The sequence below is a fragment of the Cryptotermes secundus genome, unplaced genomic scaffold, assembly GCF_002891405.2.
Source record: "Cryptotermes secundus unplaced genomic scaffold, Csec_1.0 scaffold16, whole genome shotgun sequence".
NCBI classification, from domain to species: Eukaryota; Metazoa; Arthropoda; class Insecta; order Blattodea; family Kalotermitidae; genus Cryptotermes; species Cryptotermes secundus.
Window position 1 is genome coordinate 1083837 of NW_019718616.1, and position 21066 is coordinate 1104902.

At 41.0% G+C, this 21066-nt stretch overlaps 1 protein-coding gene across 1 annotated transcript in view; it reads right to left on the minus strand.

The window, feature by feature from the left end:
* Positions 1-1453: 1453 nt before the first annotated feature.
* LOC111861385 (autophagy-related protein 16-1) overlaps positions 1454-21066 on the minus strand; it is a 616691-nt gene continuing 597078 nt past the window's right edge. Inside the window, exons 10-12 of the mRNA XM_023845910.2 lie at positions 18904-18988; positions 17075-17221; positions 1454-3114 (exon numbers count right to left, since the gene is read on the minus strand). Of these exons, the coding sequence (XP_023701678.1) occupies positions 3021-3114; positions 17075-17221; positions 18904-18988 (326 nt within the window). The 3' untranslated portion in view covers positions 1454-3020. The remainder of the gene's footprint in view (positions 3115-17074; positions 17222-18903; positions 18989-21066) is intronic.

Sequence of the window (21066 nt, forward strand, 5' to 3'; positions counted from 1 at the left end):
ATTTTTTTTTTACTTGTACAGAAATTGAAATATGTGGATACATGAACTCTAATTACGTTTTTGCTAAAACTGAACATAAATAAAAACCCCTGAATGCTAGAAACCCGCGGTTGGTGAGGGCCTGCCGTATCTGTATATCACTTTCCATGGCAATTTAAACCCAACAGTAGCAGAATGAAAGGCTACTCCATTCACTCGTACACGAATATTTAATGTTTATTTAGAGATTTTATAAGAAAATGATTGTTGTCTGTTTTATATAGTTTCGCTATGTTGGTCAAGAGGATGTCTGAAATGACGTTAAATACCTCAAATACCACAAATACCTCGAAAATATAACCCTATATATTTTCATTCCAAATAGCATTTTCATTACCCTTGCCGCTAAGAAAATACAACAAAACATTAGATTCTGACGATGGTACATAATACTCAGAACTATTGGGTCTTCGGACTTTGCCTATCGTGACGTTTTCTAGAGAATAGAGAACACGACGTTTCGGAAACTGGATCTGTTTCTGAAACGTTGTATTTTCTATTTTCTAGAATATCGGATGATGGGCAAAGTCCGAAAACCCAGTAATTCTGAATAAAACATTACTTCTGCTTTTATGTGACGTTGGAGCCAGAAAAGACAAATATGAAACAAAAAGAAATTTGCTTGTAACCTTATAACATACATCCCACATGAGAAATACACTCCGGAAAAGAAACATGCATTCGGATGGTCGGATAAATACAACCTCTTACGCGTTCATTTCGTAAAATGAAAAATGTAACTAAAGCGTAATGCTTTATTGAAAATGTTTCGTGTACACAGCACGGGTACGGAGCTAACACTTTAACAAAATAACAAATGTGATTTATATATCAGATAATTTGGTTTAATTTCACAGGAAGTAACACAGCTGCTGGGAAAGGTAATGACCATAATTAAAAAATAAATTGTGGTCGATTTCCACGCCGAATTTAACATTAAAAAGTATAGCAATGAACCACTATAAGAAAATCTAGCAATTCACTATTTTTTTTTTCAAGAATTCACAGATATTTTCTGGAATTTCTGGCTTGGGCTCCGGGAATAATGTTATGTAATTGAAGCGAGAAGCGACAGTATGAAGCAGTGAAGTAGGTTTACGTCACTGTACTTCAGTTCTTCTGAACAACAGAACTGAACGGAAACAGAACGGCCAGATGTGTATGCAAAGATGAGAGGAACACGAATATACGGTGAATCCATTTCAGGATTCCAACCGCCAACACAAACTGGAGCTTGAAATTTATTTTCAATTAAAGCACGAATGAGTCAACATACTATAGTAAAAGTTAAAGTTAAAAATTAAGCATTGGGCCATGAAGGCGTATGGGGGAGTGGATGTATAGATCCACATTTTCTTGACCTCGGTACTAGTTGGAGGTGAGTGGTCAGCTTCAAACCCCGGCCGCTTTACCCAGGGGTAAAGAGCAGCCGGTACCCATTGGATAGGAGCTTGGGTGGGCCCCAGAGAGGGTGAAGAGAAGGAGAACGTATCTTAGTAACAACGTAGAAGCAACCACTAATTACAGCAGTGAACCCGTAATTATATTGAAGCATTTTTATGAATACGGTGGCACCAGAAACACAACCTTATGCTGAAAAGTATATGTTTACTAATTTTAGGATGAAAACCATACGTCTGTCTAAATGTAAGCAATTTTCTGAACTCATTACACTTCATTATGTTCTTAAATTTCAATAAGTGCAAAATGTTAAATACTGTCGTTTCAGAAAACATATAATTATGTTCGTGGGAAATGTCTATTGTCTCTCTACACGACAAAATCACAATGATGCTGAGTGACATTAACCGATGGATTGCTACTATCACCGCTTGCGGGTAGCACTAAATCTGCCGGTAGATGTAGCTGCCAATATGATGTAATAGCCTCTCTGTCATAGACTATAGACATTTTCGCGAAACTAGCTAATTTAGAAGAGCTTCTTGAAACCTATATTTTGTATTTTATCGGTACTGAAAGTTGTGATTGGAAGCGGAGCCCGTGGAGAATCACATTTCCTCTTTGATCTCCTCAGAATGCAAGAGTTCTAGAAGTACCTGAACAAAAAGTTAATGTTTCTGTCGCGATATTATTTGTACTGATATCACTGTATGTGTTTGGCAATATTCCGTGGAAAGATATAAATTGCTCCTAAGAATACGGATTCACGAACTAAAATCTTATATTTTCTGGCTCGGAGACCGATGATATATTAATCTTTATTTAGTGTCTATACAAACAATAGACAAATGCTTGAATGTCATTAGAAAATGAATATTTCTGTTGTTCCTTCATAAACACTCATCTACAACTCAGTTCCACTGAAATGAAACCAAAATAAAGTTAACATGATTTCTCGATGAAGAACATTTGCCATTTCTCTTACTTCACATGTATAAATCAGTCTTTTTATATTTGCTGTAATGTAGACATAACAGCTTTATTGCATTAAGACTGACCTCAAGAACAGGAATGTATACGCGTCAAAAATAAAACTCAGCTAACAAAATATTAACTTAAGTATTTCAGTGTGATTATGCATGAATCTATGAACTGGAATATTTTGTAGCATAAAGATTAAATCGGAAATTTGTTATAGAAAACGGTAAATAATTACATCACATTCTTTATGTTAATTTTCGAAGATAATTAGATATGAGATAACTCAATTTATGAGAAACGCACCATAGACACATTATTGGTAAATAGAAATGGAGGAGGATTTGGGGTATTAATAAGACATAAATTTGAAAGAAATGTCTGACGGCCTTCCCGAAATATTATTACAGAGGATGTGGCTAATGCCTGGAGATCCTGGAACATTCTTATGGTCTGTACAGTATAAATATTCCATCGCTCACTATGCGTGCAGGTTTTTGCAGTACCGTCCTCACATAACCCTGAAGACTGTGATCACAGCAGTCGCACGAGAAGTTGCAGACTGCCGCTCACGCAAGCGACTCCAGCTCCTGTGGCCGTGGTCAGACATCTCCCCAGACGACGGCCTTCTTAGCTTTGTCCACACCGGCCAGGAACGAGCTGTAGGGATGCCATGCTACGGCCGTCACAGCAGATCTATACACGAACAACACAAACAACACACAAAATGCACGCTATCAGAAATCATAATTACTGAGAGGGTTCTGCGCCTGAAATGAGTAAACCACAACGGTGGGTTGTATGTACTACGGACATAAAATTTTAGTTTATTAACTTAATTTGTTTGGAATACTTGCCTGAATTGTTTTATCATTGGGTTAACATTTTCGAAGAAGTTTCCTTATTGGCATGGAGATGAATGTTTGGGTAATATGCTGACAGGGCGAAAATGTCTCGGGTCGTGTTCAATGGTTGGAAAGAAACGTATGATTCTCCTATTAGAGGATTAGTTGCTTAGTGTCATTAGGAGCAAATTAAATTATATATAAATATATACCCGTATATCTTGCTGTCAAGAACCAAAATCGGGCGTTGCTTAAATTTATTGACAATTGGCACAAACCTCGGGCAATGTAATGAACTGTGAAGAACGCCAAACTTCCTGTGCCTATATCGACATACTGTATTTCTTTTATTGTTAGTGGGGTGGGACTAAGCCCCTTGCACTGCTGCCATTTGTGGCCTATTTTACCAGCCACAGATGACAGGTGAGGGTGATTGTGGAGCAATTTGTGGAATGAAGATTGGCAGGGGAAACCGAAGTACTCGGAGAAAACCTGCCCAAGCGCCACTTTGTCCACCACAAATCCCACTTGACCAGACCCGGGATCGAACCCGGGCTGCCGCTGTGGGAAGCCAGGGACTAACTGGGGTAAAATATAATTAAATAAATGCTATTTTTATTCACTGGAATGAGAAAAATGAAAATACAATCTTCAAAGGTATCACAATTTATTTCACACAAGGAATCAAATGGCAATTGACTTGCTGAATATCTAAAGTTACATTAATTTTAATACAAAAAACCGGGGAAGTGATGAGAACCAATCATAGGGCATGCTACTATATGAGGTCTCCCCGTTACTCTCCCTCCACGAATGCGCAGTGTGAAGAGAAACAGAGTGAAGTTTCGGCCACACAGAGCGCTACGTACGCGACGCTCGCTCCGTACACTACGTTCGCTATACGAACAGAAAAATATCTCCCTTTATTGCCAATGTGACTGGCCACACAGACTTCCGTACGCTACGTACGCTATGTTCCCTATGTTAGCTGCGTCGCAGAGTGTACACAGCGTACGTAGCGTACGTAGCGAACGTAGCGCAGCGCTCTGTGTGGCCGAACCTTAAAATAATGACCAGGGATGATCGGACACCGTGAACACTGGCTAGTCAATATCCGAAATTATTCAGTGTAACACCATAAAACAGAACCGCCAAGAATTGGAGGATGTTGTAGATAAAGACAGGTCAATATGTTGGCACTAACCGGGTGATCTGCGACGTGAGTTCCATCTGCAGAGGGGTTACGTAGTGGCGAGAGATAAATGAGAGGATGATCACAAAAGGTAAATTCCTAGGTATTTGGAAGGAAACTGTAGGGAGCTATTTCAATGTTACATTCCAGTTTTCGCATAAAACAAAGAGTAATCAGGCATACTTTCAGCTAAAATACGTATTGTCTTCTGGATGGGAAGGAATTAATCTAATTAGATAGGCTGCTTTAACGCTGAAACGGATCCGCTCTGCAATCAGAGTGAAAACATTAAATTCTTCACTCAGTCAATGATCAGCTAAGTAGCGATTCAGTGACGAAACATGAAACTTACAGACCAAGGATATGATAATGTCCTGCTTAGTCAGAACTAGGGCACACCTCATGTGGCAGTGATAATGAATATGGAACAATGGCGGAATGATGATTGGTTAGTTAGTTAGTTAGTTATTGGAGAGGGTGGGTTTCCCCATGCACTTAGACCTGTCTTGGTCCATTGTGCTTCCCTCTATGATATTCTACCAGTCTCTATATCCTACCGGTACTGGTGCTTACCATCAGTCCCGCCCAGCCAGCGAGATCGGCCTCTACTAGCTGACCGGTACCTTTAATGCTTTCCCCATCTACCAGAGGTGTTAGAGAATACTGTTGGGCGGGAAACGTCCGTAATTCTGCTCAGTGGTCTCCTTTGGAGATATGAGGTTCTTTTACGTGCCGTAAAGCTACGACACGGGACCCACGGCTTAAAGTCCCTCCCGTAGGACTTGTTCCCTGAATTTTTCCGCCTTTAAAAATTCCACGACCTCCGCCGGGTTTGAACCCGCGTACCTTGAGTCACGAGGTGGGAACGTTACTCTAGACTATGGAGCCCGCTGGAATGATGATTAACATTGTAAACAAGACAAAACTCGAAGAGAAACCCGCTCCACTGCACTCCTTCCACCACAAATGTTACATAAAGTCACCAGAGACTGACCTCCACGAGAAGTCGCACCTAACAGCCTAACCTATGGCACATAACGTATGCGTTTACAACTCACTGATTTCCCACATTTTAGTAGCCCTGCTAGATTATCACCAACACCATCACTATGACTCTTCATCAAATACTATTATGGTGATCAAGGTAGAACTTCAAGTACACGCAGAACGCACAAGGGAGACAAGAAATGCATATAAAGTTGTAATTGAAGAACCTGAAGGGAGGACACCACTTTGGAGGCCTTCCCATAGATGGATAATATTAAAATGGTATGGGTGTGTAGACTGCCTTCACTGGGTCATTATAGAATGCAGTGGCGGATTCTTGTAAACATAGCAATGAACTTGGGTTGCATAAAAGGCAAGCGATCAGCTTCCAAGAAGGGCTCCGCCTCGTGAAACTAGTCAGCACTGCATACACGATGACGCTTCAGCAACTGAGGTTATAAAACATCGAACGCAATCAGCATACAAGGTGTGTCCAGGATCCGTTAGGATTCTTTTTTTTTTTTTTGCCCTCCAATGCCATCTGTTGGCGAGTTGTGGCGTTAAGATTCCTATAGTTTCAGCTGTGGCTGTCTGTAATTTCAAAGCGCAAGCATCGCTGCATCATGTGTTCTGACCTTCAGCGTACCAGTATTGCTCTGAAGCTCGTCTGAAAATGGTAGTTGAACAGAGAACCGACATCAAATTTTGTTTGAAGTTAGGCAAAACAGCTGGAGAAGTGTACTAAATGATGGAAAATGTGTACGGTAGTGATTGTATGAGTTGCTCGAACATTTTTCAATGGTATACTGTATTTCGTGACAGCAGGGAGGGCATTGAAGGCGCTCCACGTGCATCAAATCCGAGAACAAGTCACACTGAAGAAGATGTGAAAAAAGTGANACCGTTTTCTTCGATTCCAAAAGAAACACTCACAAGGAATTTCTGCCAGAAGGTCAGACAGTGAATTCTGATTATTATCTCGGAGTCCCCAATCGATTTTGGGCGAGAATTCTTCGAATTTCACCTGAATATCGAGAGCAAGGTTCCTGGTCGCTCCTCCACGACAATGCTCCACCCCACAAGTCGAAGATCGTGCTCGAGTTTTTGGCCAGAAAAGGGATCACAGTCCTTGATCATTCTCCGTATTCGCCATAATTGGTTCCACCAGATTTCTGGTTGTTCCCAGAAGTTAAGTTGGCGATGAAAGGAGACCGTCACGACACCATCCAAGACATCCAAAGGGAATGTACCGCAGTTTTAAATGCGATTCCACAAAAGGAGTACAGTGACTGTTTTCGAAAATTTTCAATCGATTTCAGCTATGTATTGATTCAGAAAGAGAATGTTTTGAATAAAAAAGTGAAATTTTGAAAATAATTCACGTTTTGTGTTTTTAATGAACACAGTCCTAACACAACCTGGACACGCTGTGTAATATCATGGTGATGGATGGGTCAGATTCGGAAGCACGCGGTTGTCGCGTAGTCAGGACAGCAGGGAACCCGAACGAGACTCGAACTGAGCACATTCCTTGTACGTTGCTGTTACTTAAAAGTTCGCCGATGCACAATTTGGGGAAAGGAACAAAAAGTTCGCAGTCATTTGAAGAAACATGCTTCATTTTGTATATTTTGAAGTTATCACAATGGAGGTTATAAAGAGTGCTGCCTTCTGGGATGTAACGCTGTGCAGTCCGTTGAAATTTAAACGACGTTCGGATCATGTCGCCTCCATCTTAGGGTTCGAAAAATAAGCCAAGTAATAAACCAGCATGACATGTAGCAAGCAGAATTTGCCTACTACCTGCCTGCTGCCTGATACAAGCAAGTTCTGCACACAGAGCACGCAAGCTATGTACCTGATTCACGCTGACTTCTTGCTTGGCTTTTTCTTTGACCCTGAAGATGAAGGCAATATGTTCCTCCGAAACGTGGGTTGATTTTCAGCGGACGACATGGCGCTACACCCAGAAGATAGGAGTCTTCATATTTCATTTTAGCAGGTAAGGATATTACATTCACGGAAATACAGATGGCTCCAACATCGATGGTCATGTTACAATTATAACAGCATTACATTGAACGCCAGCTGTCACGAGCAGCTCCGAAAGAGCTCTTGTTTTGTGATTCCCAATCGCGAGCACTGCTGGGATTAAACCGTGTGGAACAAAACCAGGAACGTGAAGGCAAAACCCGGAAAGTTTGGAATTTCAGCGAACACCAACCTGCTTCCCTGTCACAAGCCTGTAAATTGTAAGGATTGTGAAACGTCACAGATTCTGACTCGAAAGACTGAGGATACTAAGGGGCATGTTTTTAATTAAGACAGAGAGTAAGGGGGAACTGAAGTAAGCAACATAATGAATTATCTAAAAAATTTACACTCTTAGGGTCAGCAAATCAATGAGAATGGGGTCTGTGACACGTGGCAGGCATGTAATAAAGAAAACATAGATAATGCTGTTCGGAAACCCTCAAAGGCAGAAATTACTCTGGAACCCCAGGCGCAGAAGGAAGGATAACACTAAAATGGATCTAAATATAGAACAGGATGTGAGGGTGTCGGGATTCGTCTGATTCAGAATAAGGTTCAGTGGTGGCTCTTGTGAACAGGGTAATGAACACATCAGGTATCATAGTATGAGATATGTTTCTTGATTAACTGGGCGACTATTAGCTTATCAAGAAGGGCCTGGCGTAATGATGAAAGTTTATTTGTTATCTGACCTTCAGGAAGGTCATAATGCAAGGTCTGTTGATCACAACTGTATTGCACTAATTGTAACTACTCAAAAACAAAATCAAGTTATTTTAAAATAAATACATCGTGCTATAATCTAATGCACGCTTGGTTCTACACACCACAACCAAATTCTACACAACAAATTCCTTTACAGTTGCACATGTGACCGTATTCAGAACACGATGGTCTTTTTCTGAATGGCACAAACGTATAATTGTTCATAAGGTGAGAAACTTTAGAAAATGTGAGCTATATTAGTCTCTCAGGCACCTAGTGCCTCGTTACTGAAGTAGATAAAAGTCAGTTCTTTCTCCAAATATAGCTCACCGGAAGGAACACTTCTTATTTGGGCAGTTTTCCTACGAAGCACAGTTTGGGAATAACAGGACAGTTTACATAGACAATGTACACGTTTTTACACACCCCTCTACCTAATTTTAGAAAAAAAAATAATAATTTCCCTCGTTGTCTCTTCAAGAGGAACAAGTTTTTTACCTTTCTCTGCACATTTTCTACAAAGCACCGTTTGGGAGAAACAGGGTGCAAGCAGCAGACGGACACTTGGCTGTTATACGAGTACATATGCAAGTATAATGTGCCGGTACAGAAAAATGTGCACCGTAATTTCAGGTACCACATTTTGCAGTTTGTGCTGGTTACTCACATGTTTCTTTAACTTCCGAACACAATTCATGTGGGGCAGGCGGTGTAAAAAAATGCATTCCTGCACCAAAAAACCAAACTGAGTGAAATTTCGCATATAAAAAATTGTGGTACGAATTGAAACTATTTATAACTACCGGAATACCAACTAAAGTAGGTTGAAACGAAAAAAAAATGAAAACAGATCACGCCATAATCTGGTGTGAACATGTTTCGTTACCATGGTCGTTGTAAAATATATGAAAGTTACGAACTCATTGCCAATATGTCCCGGTTACTTTTTTGTGAAGGAAATAATGGGAAAAGAAACTGACTTGGACTCGAACCCAGTAAAATCAGCTTTCATCTTTAATATGTTTCCCTATGCCGCGCTGTTTGGGTGAAACAGGGTGAGACATACGGACAGATCGACAGATGGACAATTTGCTATTACATATACATATAGACCTATACTGTGGCAAAGGCACATTGTCAGATGCTGATATCTGGCAAGATTCCAGCTGGAACACCGAAGTGTCGTACTGAATACGTGGTTGGTTACTTCAAGAAGCCAACTCTGAAACTTTAGAAGTGTGTAGTGTTATATTTTACATTTTATGTGCATACAAAAAACGTTTAACTTTCTGCTCTAAACTTACAGTCTTCTGTAATTGCCTGCACTTGACATAACAGGACACTCCATCTACTACAGAAGCAAGGACGCGTCATCATCAGTAGGTTGTTACGTCATCATTAGAAAGATACTAGCTTCTATCTTCAAGATAATTCATGTACGTGTATTTATCTGTCGGTGGGAAATTCAAACATACTGTGGCATGTCTGTTGAAAGCCAGAATTGTGGAGACAGAGAAACAACCACTGTTATGTAACGGCTGTGTAACATGCAACAATAGAGTAACTGTAGGAAACGATGTTTTCTACGCGGTTCGTGCCGATAGGTATGTCATGCAACAAAAGAAGGATGTTGGAAGATGTGTTTTCTGTGGGTTCCGTGCTGAGACTATGTAACGCGGACCATCTGCCATTAGTCGATAAAATTATCCGTGTAGAGGCGGGGTCGAATATCTTCACCGTGGCCCTGCGATTCGTAGGAGGCGACGAAAAGGGAAGTCTCAGACCTGAGACAGTAAAATATGGTCGCGAGTCCCTAGGGACTCGGACCCAAGAAAGATTACGCTGGCAAGGACCAGCAGCATGTACAAATGACAGACCCGTCCTCTCGTCAGAGAGGGCGCTCCACAAAAATAAATAAATAAATAAATAAAAAGACCGTTACTGTCAAACAGTAATATACATATGATCATGAGCCTCAAATGGGGCTCGCCACCAAGACTTACTGACTGACTTTGACATTGATTAGTCGACATAGAGTCCTGAGACGGCAGTAAAAAGATTAGTAGAAGGTTGGTGTGAGAAGGTTGCCAGCCTGCGAGGACGTGAGCCTAGAAGCAGAGGAATGTTCACTGCTGGAATACATTATCAAGCAGAGCAGTGAAGACCGTGACTGAGAACACTAGTTTCTGTGTGACAGTAATTTGTAAAGTGCAACTCACGACTTGTGGTTAAAAGTGTCCAATAAATCCGATTACCAATCCAAATCCCGTCTACAGCCACTCTATCACGTGACAATACCTACATGGAACTTCCCTTCCATAAGGTTGACTTCTCAAGGTATTATATAACCTGGATCGCAGAATAGACGGACTTTAAGATGTAAAGGTAATATCCCTGTTAACAGGCCGTGAAGGCCAACAGGATTGTGAGACGTCGAGGCTCCCACATTTTCTCTAGACAATCGGCTCACAGATGGCGCTAAGGTTGTCAGCTTTACCAGTCGGCCGCCCTTTAAATCCCAGGAAGATTCCTGGTACACATTGCTGTCAGAGCCTGAGTCGCCCCCAGGGACATAGTGCGGCTAGAAGGATTATGTAAATTGAAAAAAAAAATCCACCTCATCGTGACTCTAACCCACGACCTTCCGGCTTGTAGCATAGTGCCTCTACCAACTATACCACCGCGTCATGTAAAAAAAGTTATTACTTCACTGAAATGTGATGCTATGAAATGCCTCTATTGGGTACTTGTGAAACCCACAGTAAATTCAGATAGAAAAAAGAAGACCCGCTTTTCTTATTTCAGTGCTAATTTTATTTTAACGATATCAGAAAACTAATGAAATACGAGGAGCTCTACATAAATATTGAGATACCGCAAGTCACTTGTGGGACACGAGTACCAATACGTCGCGCTCACCTGTTGAACCTTCTTATCACTGAATCTCATAACTTCCCTGAATCTCATAACTTCTCGGAATGGTGCTATCTGCACAGTACTTAAGGTGAAGGGTTATTAATGGAATAATTGATGAGGGCGTGCAACAGATCACGTCTGGTAGCAAAGCTGCAGTTGATAGACACCCATCCCTGTTCTCCTTTCCTGAGGGGTATCGCCTTTAATGAACTGGGGTTCCAGTGAGAAGAAGATGTAGCTAACTCACTCAACAAGCAGAGGAAATTGGGCGTGGAGGAAGTGCCAGTAAAGAAATGTGGTCTAGATTAGCCATAATTTTATTTTTGAGGAATGTTTTGTTGTAAGTCTTGTCTGTTAATAATTAGCGGAAAAGATTACAAATTGTGCAGTAAAAGGAAGGACAACAGACCCTGAGGATGGGGACAGAGATAATACCCGAAACATCGTCAAATTTTTAACCAACTGACAAGGCTGATAACCCGAGAAGATTTTATCAATGAAGGGAGTTTCGTTGGAATTACGTAACAGGTTACACTAGATTAACACCGCTCTTTTCCAACCCGCCTTTGTTATATCAGCTCAGTCGGAATGGTGCTATCCCTGCTATACCTGTTTCTACCTTAGGACAGTGTATGATGGCTACTGGAAGTTGTCCTCACAGATCGAACTAAGGAAGGTTGGTATAGGTACGGGAAACTGGCTGGGTAGGTTAGCACGAGACTCAGGGTAGCGATGCCGAATTAAGCGGTATTCTGGGAGTTGATCCAGCTTGATTCACTTATATTTTCTCCAAACCACACTGTTTAATTTATTGTATGCTTATGTTTAAATTATAATATATTATTTGATCTGCAAACTAGGTCTCGGAGCGTGCGAGGGTCACGTCCGTACACTTCAGATTAGGGTGGAAGACTCTTGTGGAACGGCTTGCACATCCCACGCTGGGAATTCGAAAAATAAAATCGAATTCTCCATCTCCCGTAGGTAAGTTTGAACGGGGCAAGTCATAATGGCCCTTGAATGTTCCCCATTCACAGGCAATTATAACGAGTTTTTACCTGTTTTTTCGTTGACTTTTTCAAATAAATGAGGGTCTAGAATTGATCAGCGTCAAGATCAAACATTTATGCATGTCCATATGATAACGAACGGTAATTCTGAATCTTCTCACATACTAGAATTTTAAAGGAAATATATTTAAGAAAACCGAAATAGGTTATATTAATACTGTAATTTAGTATGTGTCTGACTATAGAAAGGGTTTGGATTGGTATAGAACTCACTCTCAATTGAACTAAGCTCCAAATCATGCCTCGCTTATAATCTCTCGACACGGACCACGCAGAAAACACAGCTCATCCACTGTTGAATTCCAATTATTGCATTATTAAGAATCTGCTACCTAGCAAGGGGAACGTTAAGCAGCGGTAGGTGTTTAAAGAGTCACCGCTTAGCAATGGGTCCATACGCCACGTTGCTCCCTCCATAAGGCTCCATTTATCATTTCTGAGGGCTGTGCTTGTGACGTCTGTGATCGGTCTCGGCTTCCTTCCCCATGGCTCGGTTCTCACAGTGATTACTCACCAAATTCTCCCGCTACTCCTTCCTTAAGGCTCTCCCGAGCCGTCCCTCATAGGGTGCCAGTCGGCCCAGGTTCATCACCATCATCCTGCTTTTCCGATCGGTGGGGGCAAAACTATCTAGAGTTGCCGGTGGTCCTGCATCTCAGGCTTATACTCTGTGTTCAGTCTCTTCTTTCGTTTCGGAGAGGGCCGATTCCTCCACAAAGTCCTGAGATTCATTTTCCGATACCTGACTGAAGGTTTGAGTCTTTGCTTCAAGATATCCAAAGATATCCAGTACGAGAAGTTTCCTGAAGATCCTGCCGGATGTCCTCTCGCTTCCAAGACTTAGCTGCGCCTGTAAGTCTCGCTCTCTTATTCCCTTGATGCCTTTCTGTTTCGCCCAACGTCTCTTCCTGAACCCCCGCCCTTAAAGGGTTCCTGTTACAGCACTGTCCTTGCCGTATCCCTTATGCCGTGCAGGAATGGTACGGCAGGTCATCAGGCGGCCGCCAACTTCTTCTGGGATCCACCATCGCCGTGGGTCCGTTTCTTCGGCTTTCCGCGGTGCCCTGCGGATAGATGCCGGTCCCCATGCCGATTCTTCAGTGCACCAAAAGTTTCCACTATGGCCTCTTCCTTAGGGATGATGGGCAACTAATTCGGCCAGCATTTCTTCTTTCTGGAGTTCTTGGCCGGCTCTCATTTTGTCTCATTTCCTTTAGACTGGCGTCCGCCTTGGCTTCTTTCGTATTTGTCTTCTTTTATTTCCTTTACATAGGTGTCCGTTTCTGCTTGGTTGGTGTCCATCCTTCCTTGGTTGGTTTTTAATTCAGCCGGCAGATATGCCATCATTTATTCGACTTCCATAGTGTGGTGATATCGCTTCTGACTGTGTTCTCCAATCCAACCACTTCTGACATCAGTTATAACGTATTACGTGTGACTATAGACGGGGTTTGGATTGGTGAATAGATTTACTGACCACTTATAGGTGGTAAATACAAATAACTATAACACTATCGCTATTTTTACAGTTCACTAGAGCATACAGTCTAGTTTTCTCAGCCTGTTACTACACGTTTCCTGGTAACGGCTCCTAAAGTGACTACTCCTCTGCCTCCGGCTCAATTTCTCTCGAGTAAGACCTCACTCATTCGGGCTAACTGGCAGCGAACCCTTGCCCGAATTAAAGAAGTGCTACTGAAAATACACTACTAAAATACTAAAACAGAAATAAAAAGTAGGCCTACTAAAACATTAACGCGGAAAGTTTTAGGTTAACTCTCTATGCATTTACCCTTTCGCGGCTGATTTTCTGGATCTGGAATACTCTGACTTTAAATCTCTTTCAAAATGGCCCCGATGTTTGACGTTAGGCCTACATGTATCTACCGTCACCTAAGCTAGCGCTACACACGGCAGCTTGCGATCGATGATCGTGGCAATGTGATATCGAGGCCATAATGCGCAAAAGAAAAACAGTTGTCGGAATTATTGCAAGTCCGAATTTGTGAGGTTTCGCTGTGATAATTTATCTATCCAATGGAACAGATATACACCAACTGCTGGTTGTCACTGACAACGGAATTTACGGCTTCATACAGCGTAGTAACCCTTTCTACCCATAACCATTAACAAGAGACACATGGCCATGGTAGAGCATTCCATTTCTCAGGTGGTTAGTCGCCAGCTTCTGACCAGATAAGCTCAGATTCCGTCCAGGCGCAGTACATGTGTGCGAATTTTGTAAATTGGCATCGGGGCATGCATTTGTTTGAGAACTTGGATTTTCTCCTGCCAATTAGCATTCCACAAATGATGCATACTTATCTATATCTACCATCAAGATCTGGTACAGTAAGCCCTATGGAAATTGCAGCATAAAGGGACTCAGTCTTACCCAGTCCCACAACTGAAGCAATCCGCAGTACTTATACGACCAATGAAAAATGCATAATCGCTAAGTACACAATCTGGAAATAAGTGGAACACGCTTTCCTTTGTACTCACTGGCTCAGGCAGTGGCGGCAATATAAGGGAAGTGATATGGAGACACATTTCTGGGCACATTTTTAGAGCACTACCAGAATTATAAAAATACAGAATTACATAAGTCTTATTTTCTGTTTTCACGAATACCATGAAAGAGATATATGAGTAATAAAATTACCATTGCCACTAATATTACTCACATACAAATACAAGCGTGCACATGCCAATTCACACCCATACATTAATGAAACAGCTTATCCTTCTAGGTACTTTTAAAGAAAATCTGTACCAATAAAATTATATTGTTTATTTAGTATGGCAACTTTATGGATACATATTCCCATCAACCAGTGCTCTTTAACTTACAGAAGTGGCGCCACACAGTGATCGCTTTTGTCCTCTATATGGATTATGACTGTCCAGACCAGAGATGGAAAGAAATGGATAACGCTGCACTACAAAGATTTATATTATGGTATACAAGATGTCAGGATGAAAGGTATGGAAAATAGAAAAAAAAAGCATATCTCGGAAATTAATTGTCATGCATGTATCCGGTTTATATAATCGGAAAGGAAAAATCTGAATTATTTTATGTCCGGCTTACGCGCATGCGCCAGCTGGGGACCTACGGCGAGCTCGGTAATGATGTCGATATCACAAGAACAGGTTCAATGCGTGTTGTGGCTAACAGTATCGCAATCTCTTATGGCTGTCCAGAGTCGTTTTAGAACGTATTATGGACGTCACCCTCTTATGCAGAAAAGCATTCTGTTCCGAGACAACAAACTGAGGACCACAAGTAGTCTGTTACGTGTAAAAACTCCTGGAAAGTCATGGACCTCTGAAGAAAATGTCAGTTGCATTAGAAAAACATTCCAGCGATGTCCGCGCAAATCAATTCGTGCTGCTAGCTTGCAGTTACGTATAAATTCCAAGTTCAAGAGTGCATGATGACCTACACAAAAAGGTTCCGCCTAAGAGCGTATAAGATTCAAATGATTCATGCACTAAAACTGAATGACAAAGTAGCACGCACAAACTTCGCTGTGGACGTGCCAAAAAGAATTGACGCGTCACCCGATTTCCTCCGCCAAGTGTGCTTCTCGGACGAGGCGACGTTCCATGTCAATGGACTTGAAACAGGTACAACTGCATGATTTGGGGCAAATTATTTTAGTATGCAACAAAATGAAAACAAGGAAAGCATGGGAATGAATGGAATATGACAGCTTCTGGTCTCTGATAATAATTTCAATTTACTGGACAAAAAGTTAAATACCATAAAGATAAACATAGAAGCACTGAAAAGGATGCATACCCTCAGAACACTAAGTACCTGCATGTTTCGGCCTCACAATCAGAATGAAGGACAAAGTCATTACATAAGGACAGATAATATATCATTTGATAAATGGCAAAGTTCAAAATTTTGGAAGTGAGAGTAAAAAATTCGAATTAGATTCACAAAGGAAATTAAGAGCAGATTAAACATTGAGAATACCTGATACAGTTTAGTATAGGATCTTTTGTCTTCGCATCTCCTAACTAAAAATGTACAGATTAAATTAACATAAAAAACTATAATTTTTTCCTGCTGTTGTGTATTGGTGTGAAACTCGGTCCTCTAAATTAAGAGAATAACATGCACTGAGGGTATTTGAGACGAGATATTGTAACTAAAAGGAAGAATGTAACAAGTGACTGGAGAAAATTGCATAATGGGGAGCTTCAAAATTTATATTCTTTATCAAATGCTAATAGAGTGTGCAAGTGAAGGAGGATGACACGAACAGAGCATGTAGCATGCATGGCACAGATGCACACAAAATTGTGTCATATAACATGAATGGAAGAAATAGGAACAGAGGGAGGATAATATTAAAACTGAACTTAAAAATAGAGTGCATTATGTGGAGTGGGTTCATATGGCTAGGGATAGAGACTGATAGCAGGATCATGTGATCAGTAATGGACCTTCAGATTTCATAAAAGATGAGAAATTTCTTGTGTAACTGAATGACTATCAGCTTATCAACAAGGACTCTGCTTCTTGACATTAATTATGAAATGGAACTTGAGATCACCTTTCAGAATAAACTTCATAATTTTTCTACAACAGATAAATCGAGTCGGAAAAATAATTTTCAAACACAGCATACATTACTTGGGAAACAGCACCCACTCCTCCAACAGGTTGTCGCTTCAAAATATTTTCAGTGAGAGGGTTTTATTCAAAGACACAAATTTCCACAAAGAAAACCTCTAACAGTTGTAATGTGAATGGGTCCAATTAGTAAGGATGTGACTTCGTCTCTTGTTGTGACATCATAACATCCAAATGGAGCATAAGCATATAATATATTTGCTATAAGAATCAGGGAAGCCTAGAGATATACAGGCATTAGACAGGTACTTACAAGTGTTCCTTCAACACGGACTCCAGTTTGTTAGTGCTTACATTCCATATATACACGGAACCATCTGCTGAACCTACAGAGATGTACTGGCCATCAGGGCTAAAGGCTGCACGTGACCAGTCACAGCCTACTTTGAAACCCTCGGCACTGTAAGCAAATATATACCACAAGAGATGTTTTATTGAAAAGGAGCTTCAAATAGAGCTTCTTTCACGGTCAGTATCACAATAGACAGAAGCTAAAACTTTAAAGAAGGGATAACATTCAAATTAAGTTCACCCAAGCAATTAAAAAGGGGAAGCTTGGGAATGACAATTCAAACTATATCCAAAACTCCATTGCAATACTTGCACATCATTTTAAGAGCTGTGGCCACTGCAGGATACATATTGGCAAGTATGTAAGAGTACATTTCGTACCTTTGGGTGCTGTCTATTACCTTCATGGTAGGAAATAGAGCAAAAAGAAAGTTACCTATTTACGCATGTATAGGCCGCGTGCGTGTATAGGCCGCAGCACAATTTTCAGACAGAAATTATAGAAAAAATAATTTTCTTGGAATATTATTTCAGGTAGAACACCCTGTATTACTAATTATGAATATATATTTTTTTTAAATGAAGTGTGATTTCGAATATTTCGAATATAAGCCGCACCCCAGTTTTCCTCTTGAATTTTTGGCAAAAAATGTGCGGCCTATACATGCGTAAATACGGTATATTAAGTTACATTAGAAGACAGAACCACTAACCCTTTAAAGCACAATGTTTGCTGTATGTATATGTATCAGTAACTGGGGTTAGCTTTTTCTAACAGTCCCAACAGAGTAGGTGTCTCCCCCCCCTCACCTGAGGACGGAAACAGATCCAATTTCCGAAACGTTGTATTTCCTAGTTTTTATAATACCTAACAATGGACAAAGTCTGAAAACCAATTAATTTTGCGCAAAGTTGCGTTTTATGCTGATGAAGCTTCATTCCGTCTGAGTGGGTACACCAATGTTCAGAACAATAAGTATTGGTGCAGTATTAATCTGAGACAAACTACTTAAGTAGCCATCCACAATCAGAAGATCTGTGTGTTACGCAATTACTGCTACAAGAATAGTGCTACCCACATTTTTTAACAGACTGTGTGGTCATTTCACGCAAACAGCATTCAATGATAATTATTCTGTTAAAATTTTAACCAAGGAATTGGAAAACACACTGATATGTTGCAGATCGTGGCCTACAACGTCTCCAGGCTTAAATCCCTGTGATTCTTGTCTGTGGGGAAACTTAAAAAAAAAAAAAGCAAAATATATTTTAATAACTTCAATAGAATGGACGAATTCAGACACAACATTCGTGAAACAATTACGCACACTATACTGAGATGAGTGAGCATGGATTAGTGTCAAAGAGTCCTTTCAGGAGACTAAAAGTTTGTTTAAGGAAAGGGAAATAATTTGAGCATCTACTGGTATGGTAAATTCTTCTAAACAAATTTTCCTTTTTACTTTACGAAATGCAATCTGTGTTTATAACGTACGAAAATTAGCGGTGAATCTACACTCCGTTTTCTCGGCACATGACAACTAAGGTTCCAGCTAACAGGCCAACCGTAAGGGAGGCATGTGATTCGGTTCATCAAGAAAGATACTGCATATAAATGCATATTGTACTTGAAGAAAGCAGTCTTCTGGGATGTGGCGTCGTGTAGGTATTGTGTTAACCGACGTTAAGGAGGAACGTCGGTTAACACAATATCTACACGGCGCCACATCCCAGAAGACGGCTCTCTTCACAGTCACCGCCGTGAAAACCTCAAACCTTTACTGTACTTACCTAAAGGAGCAAATGATCTGGTTCATCCGAAGATCAAGAACCTTAATCGTATCGTCTCTAACACAGCCTAGTAGGAAGTTGGCATCTGCAAACAATTAAAGTTTGAAGATCTGAATTAGCTCAGGTAAGGGAATAAAATACCTGCAGAACTGCACTGAAACAACAACCAAATGACTGCATGAAATGGTTAGTCCAAGAAACAACAGCTGGCTGCCTCATTCACGCTGGATCCTGCTTGGCTTATTCTTCGACCCTGAAAATGGAGACAAGTTCCTTCGAAATGTCGGTTGACTTTCAACGGACTATGCGATGTTATATCCATAAAGACAGAAAACTTCTTAACAGCTGTCTATATGTAATGCAATGTCCTTCTTAAAACCAATATGGATGGGTACATGATTAAATTCTTACATTTCATTATCTGGACTAATTCCAGGGACTAGCCATAGTTCTTCTGATTACGGAAATAGTACTAACTGTATTAATTTTAAATGTATCGTGACGTCGGAGAACCGAAGAAGAAACGGTGTAGGAACCGAAATTCAGCTATAGAGAGACGAGGAACGCCGAAGGAACGGACCCAGGGGAAAGATAGGTGCCGGAAACGACTGGCCGTCGCCCACAGAGGGACGAACTGCCGTGCGGAAGTAGCAGAGCAGAAGAAAACCGACCGGAAGGTGTCCCGTCGCGCAACAGTGGCATGACACAGGAGAGACATCTGCAGGCCGAATACGACCCGCTGTGCAGAGAGGACACAACGCAAGAGACGCGGTCTTCAGGGAAGTCAGTCTAACAGGGACGGCGGAAACGCAGAGTTCACGTGACCCCTAATTCTTGTTGCGTATATCTCACTTTTCTCACTTCTTAATAGCTGTGATTTGTGTTAGTGTAATTATTATTATCATCATTATTACAAAGCCCAGTATTAGCTGTAACAGCCCGGATTTATTTCCCGCCAAGGAGCGTTGAAATGTTTCCCTGGAGACTCACACTTCATGTCATCACCGATCCCAGGGCTCATCCCAGCTGCTACAATCAACAGCAATGGTCTTTTCCCTGACTATAAAAATTTCAGAAGACTGAAGTTGACTACTAGCTTCCATATGGTCAAGTTTGAGTCTCGGTAGGGTCAAGAATTTTCTCTTCTCCACGTCGTCCAGGCGGGTACTGGGACCCACCCAACCTCCTTTCCAATGGGTATCGGGGATTCTGACCAGGAGTAAAGCGACCACTCACTTCCAATTACTGCCGAGGTGAAGAAAACGTGGATCTATCCATCCACTCCCCCATACTCGCACGTCTTCATGGTATAGTGCTTCATTAGTTAAGCACAGGGTCAAATTTACCTATACTCAATTCTACATAAAACCAAAATACGAGTATATGGAGTTTTACTACTAAATCCCCTGTACACAAACAAATTAATTCTTCTTACAACAGTTATTAATTATAACCGGGACTGTTCTATGNTTCCAATGGGTATCGGGGATTCTGACCAGGAGTAAAGCGACCACTCACTTCCAATTACTGCCGAGGTGAAGAAAACGTGGATCTATCCATCCACTCCCCCATACTCGCACGTCTTCATGGTATAGTGCTTCATTAGTTAAGCACAGGGTCAAATTTACCTATACTCAATTCTACATAAAACCAAAATAAGAATATATGGAGTTTTACTACTAAATCCCCTGTACACAAACAAATGAATTCTTCTTACAACAGTTATTAATTATAACCGGGACTGTTCTATGTCGGAATCAAGCCGAGATAATTCATATTTCGGGCACAGTGTCGGACCCTAGGGCGAGGAAACAGACTATATGGCTTTTGATACTATCAGACATCAAAGGACAGCATAGACAAACTGTCCACTAACAAAATCCATGCTCATTCGAAAATCAATCAGGCGCAAAAGAGCATGGGTATCGGATGGATTGCAGGTGACTTTAAGGCGTCGCCGTTGGTGGTGTTGTTACTGACGTCATACAACATGTGGATTCATGCATAATTTCAACTTGTTTGCGGATGTTCTTAAGATGTATCTTAGGATCACGGGATGTTGTAGCTACGTGATGGAGATACTACTCAGAATTAGTATTTGGATAACGGTAGGAAACTAGGCAAATAATGGTAAAACTGCGGTTATTTCCTGTACTCGTAAAA